Source organism: Abrus precatorius, unplaced genomic scaffold, assembly GCF_003935025.1.
Source record: "Abrus precatorius isolate BTA unplaced genomic scaffold, Abrus_2018 Scaffold2, whole genome shotgun sequence".
Lineage (NCBI taxonomy): Eukaryota > Viridiplantae > Streptophyta > Magnoliopsida > Fabales > Fabaceae > Abrus > Abrus precatorius.
This window is the reverse complement of record NW_020874362.1, coordinates 10,450,256-10,454,117: the sequence shown is the minus strand read 5'-3', so window position 1 is coordinate 10,454,117 and position 3,862 is coordinate 10,450,256. Positions and strand designations below refer to the sequence as shown.

Genomic DNA, 3,862 nt, shown 5'->3' with positions numbered 1-3,862 from the left:
CATAATAGAAATATTTTTAAATTATTTTTAAATACAAATCATTTAAAATTATTTTTATTTAACATAAAAATCATTTAGTTAAAATTTTATAGTATTTTAAACATATTTTTTCTTACTATCTAAATATATGTAATGTGTTAATTTTTAATTACTTATTTAAACACAACTTTAACGTTTTGTTTGGTAAAATTAATTAAAAGTTTATCACTTGTAATTGATAAATTAACTAAAAATGTATAACTACCTTGTTGAATTGGAACCACTGTTATTAAACTTAGATCAATTAATGACTCGAATAAGGGATTGAGTTAAGAATTTGAAAATTTTAACTTGATGTTAAACTGGTTCGATTTTGACCGAGTCATTGGTTTTGAGCTTTTTCATACTGGTGTGATTCGATTCACAAATAAAAACAGTTAGTGACAGGGATCGAACTAACCAGTTCAATCAAATTAAAAATAAAAATAAAAAATATTTAAAATTAGTTTCCAATAAATTGAATGTTACTTGAAGTAATGAAAATAAGATAGTTTTCAAAAATTATATAATTTTTACTTTTTTTGATCAAATAATTCAATTAACTTTTTAAAAGTAAATTATAAACTAATGCTTTAAAATTGTATTTCCAAACACAAATTAAAAGACGGGGGTAGAAGGAAGTGTGAAGAGGAATAAGAAAAAGGTGTTCATTCCATCCAAAGGTATTGAACTTTTTAACCAAAAGTTTACCAAATTGAGTAAAGTTAATGCGGCAACTGCTACCATAGGACTTCTATTATTAGCGTAACGCAACTCTATTCATCGACCCCACCATAGTGTTTGTGCTCAAAGCGCAGTGCCTGTTCCAATGGTTTTCCATCCCCACCAGAATCATAATCTCCCCCATTTTTAATGTCATAGAATATATTAAACATAAAATTCCTAGTATAATGATCATTGATCCACCAAGTCCTTTTTTTCTTGTTTTTAATTTTTACCTCAATTTATTCATTTTATGTTCCATTTATATAATAAGAGGAAAACCCCACTAATGCAATATATATATATATATATATATTGTAACAAAGAATGAAGTTTTGGCACTAAGGAAATCAAAATGAAATTAAGACTTTAATCAGGCACCATAATCAAAGTGATTATTAGGGTCAAATCATTATTTGATAAAATGACATGAAAAAACGAAGCATTTAAGTAGAAGGGTATCACATTTATATCCCAATTAAACCTACACAAAGGCCCTTTCGGATCTTTCCTTCACAGCAAGCTTGCTGGACACATCATCCTTCACATGAAGACAGAAAACAAAAGAAGACGAGAGCCCATGACCCTACCCAAAACATAGGAAACAACTAAGATGGTTCCTCATTCATCACTGTGTTTCACCACAGGAAGCCAAGACAAAAAGCACTAACCCATTTGAACAATCTGAAGCCAAAACTAGCTCCGCAGAGCACTGATCATTGTTAACAGAATTCATACCCATACCCTGTAATCATGAAGGACCAAATTTTTAGGACAATAATTAGTAGGAATTTTGGGAAGAGGAACCATAACTGGATGATGTCATAATATTGGAAGGAATAGACAAGTCTGATTGAACACCCACTTCGTCATCCATAGCTGGATACTGATTAAGATCAAAACTCAAAATATTTGAACAATTCTGACCATCTTCCACAGGTGAAGTTGCTTGAGCTGAATGAGCTTCTGCCATGCCAGTCCAATGAGATCTTTTGTGGTCCCCAGAGACTTGACCCATTGATAAAGTCTTGTTGAAAATTTTACACTGATGCCCCGTCATGGATTCCACAGTACAACACCCAACAGCAGTTCCTGTTTCATCCACTTGCATAGCTGTCTCCTCCTCTTCCTCTGTGGCTGACACACCATCTGTTTCCAATTCATCCATGATTTGAATGTTCTTGGAATTTTTATGGTTGGATAGATGACCCTCCAAAGCAATGTTACTTGGGAAAGTTGCATTGCTTATTCTGCTTCTAACCAACTTCTTGTCCTCCTCAGCTGTTTTCAGTTCAGTTAATTCCATTCTCTTTGTCTCTCTCTTCCTTTTCCTGTTCTTGTTCTTCATATCAGTGCTGCCATCACAATTTCCAAAGCTTGACTTTAACAACTCTTCTTCAAAACCCATCTTGTTCAATGACTTGGCTTCAACCTTGAGTTTCTTGCTGAGTGAAACTGGTGAAAGCTCAACCTTATTATCACCAGCCACCTTTTCCCCCCTCTTGGGGTTCCCACTTGCCAGCAACATGAGCTCATACACTGCCTCTTGCATACGTTGTTCAATCCCATGATGCTCTAAGCCGGAATTTACAGTGCCACAAGAGAGGCTTCTGCGGCCTCTCTTGGCAGTCACAGACCAACCCCACAAAGCTTGAGAGAGATCAACAGCAGAATCATCAGATAGAGTTGAGGAAGATGTGGAATTGGAGGATGCAACATTCTTAGGGGTGTTATTGTGAGGTTGAAAAACCTTCCTCAACCTTTGAGGGTGAGAACGCATGTGTGCAAATAAGGACTTCATGGAAGAGAAGCTCTTTCTGCAAAGGTAACAAGTGGGGTTGCCACTCATCAAGACCCATGTCTTGGCTTTGGTTTTTGCAGCACTAGTAGTGCCTTGTTTGGCCTTATGAACTTGCTTTCTAGAGATGTTGTGTATCCTCATGTGTCCTCCCAGTGCTTTACCTGAGCTGAAACCTTTGTTGCAGATATGGCACATCCAAGAATGATGCTCATTGTTGTCAAGACCTGCACTAACACCAGCACCAGGACCCTTCTTCATCTTCTTCTTTAATCCCTCTGACCCATCTCTTTGTTTGGTGTCACCACTAGCCAAAGACCCTTGATTTTCCAAATGGCTATTATAATTCTGAGCCTCTTGGTCTTCTTCCACGGAACTAGAAATTAGTCTTCTTTTGTTGGGTGATTAATGGTGAGAGTGCACTTACTTGCACATATCTAGAAAATAAGGAAAAAGACACTAAAGGGTGTGGTAATCATAGACACATGATGAAGATGAAATTGAAACAAGGGCCGGGGTCAGATCAAAGGTTGTGTAGCTTATGCACCGAGAAAATAATACTGAGTCACTTCTGTTTTTGGTAAAACGCAAAGAAAATAAGATAATCTAGGAATTCGGATTTTCTCCACCAAGGAAATTGACTTGATCCATTGGGGTTATCGAAACTGAAGATTCACAAATGGTTGAAAGAAATGAGAAAGGAAGAAAAGCTCTTAAGAATTAAAAGTCGAAAAAATGGATTGAGGAAAAAGCTGGGTAAGAAGAAGTAGAGATGCTACCTTGCAATTTCAGAACAAGACAACGTACGTGGCTTGTGGTTTTGATGAGTCACATAGAGAGTGGTGTCTGTTCTACTATAATTAAAACCCTTTTTTTAACTTGTTTGTGGAAAAATTGGGCTGTCACGTTCTTGGGACCTTTACCTCTTATTGTCTTTCACAATGCCTTATGCCCCACCTTACATAAATGCATTTAAAACCAAAACCTTTGTGATTTTGATTCAACGAATAAAAATGACGCCATTAATCTTGCAACTACACGCCGAATGATTACCTATTTTTATTGTTAGATTGTGCCAAATAAATTGTGTGATATTAAAATATGAGCTAGTGCACTAAACGCATTAGTTAATATATTAAAAGTCGTACAATTTAAACAAAAGCCACTGATTATTAATAATTAAAAAATATTTTATTATATAATTATTTTTATGTTCGTGAAAATTATTTAAAATTAGAAATTGAACGAAAATTCTTTTAAAATATATAATAATTAAAGTGGTATGTATAACTAGTTAATATAAAATATAGGAAGTATAATTAA

At 34.8% G+C, this 3,862-nt stretch overlaps 1 protein-coding gene across 1 annotated transcript; it reads right to left on the bottom strand.

Annotated features, from left to right (window-relative positions):
* Window positions 1–1,197: 1,197 nt before the first annotated feature.
* LOC113859226 (zinc finger protein ZAT1-like) lies at window positions 1,198–3,323 on the bottom strand. Its single transcript, XM_027492038.1, has one exon. The coding sequence runs from the start codon at window positions 2,798–2,800 to the stop codon at window positions 1,523–1,525; it is 1,278 nt and encodes a 425-aa protein (XP_027347839.1). The 5' UTR covers window positions 2,801–3,323; the 3' UTR covers window positions 1,198–1,522.
* Between the last annotated feature and the right edge of the window lie 539 nt (window positions 3,324–3,862).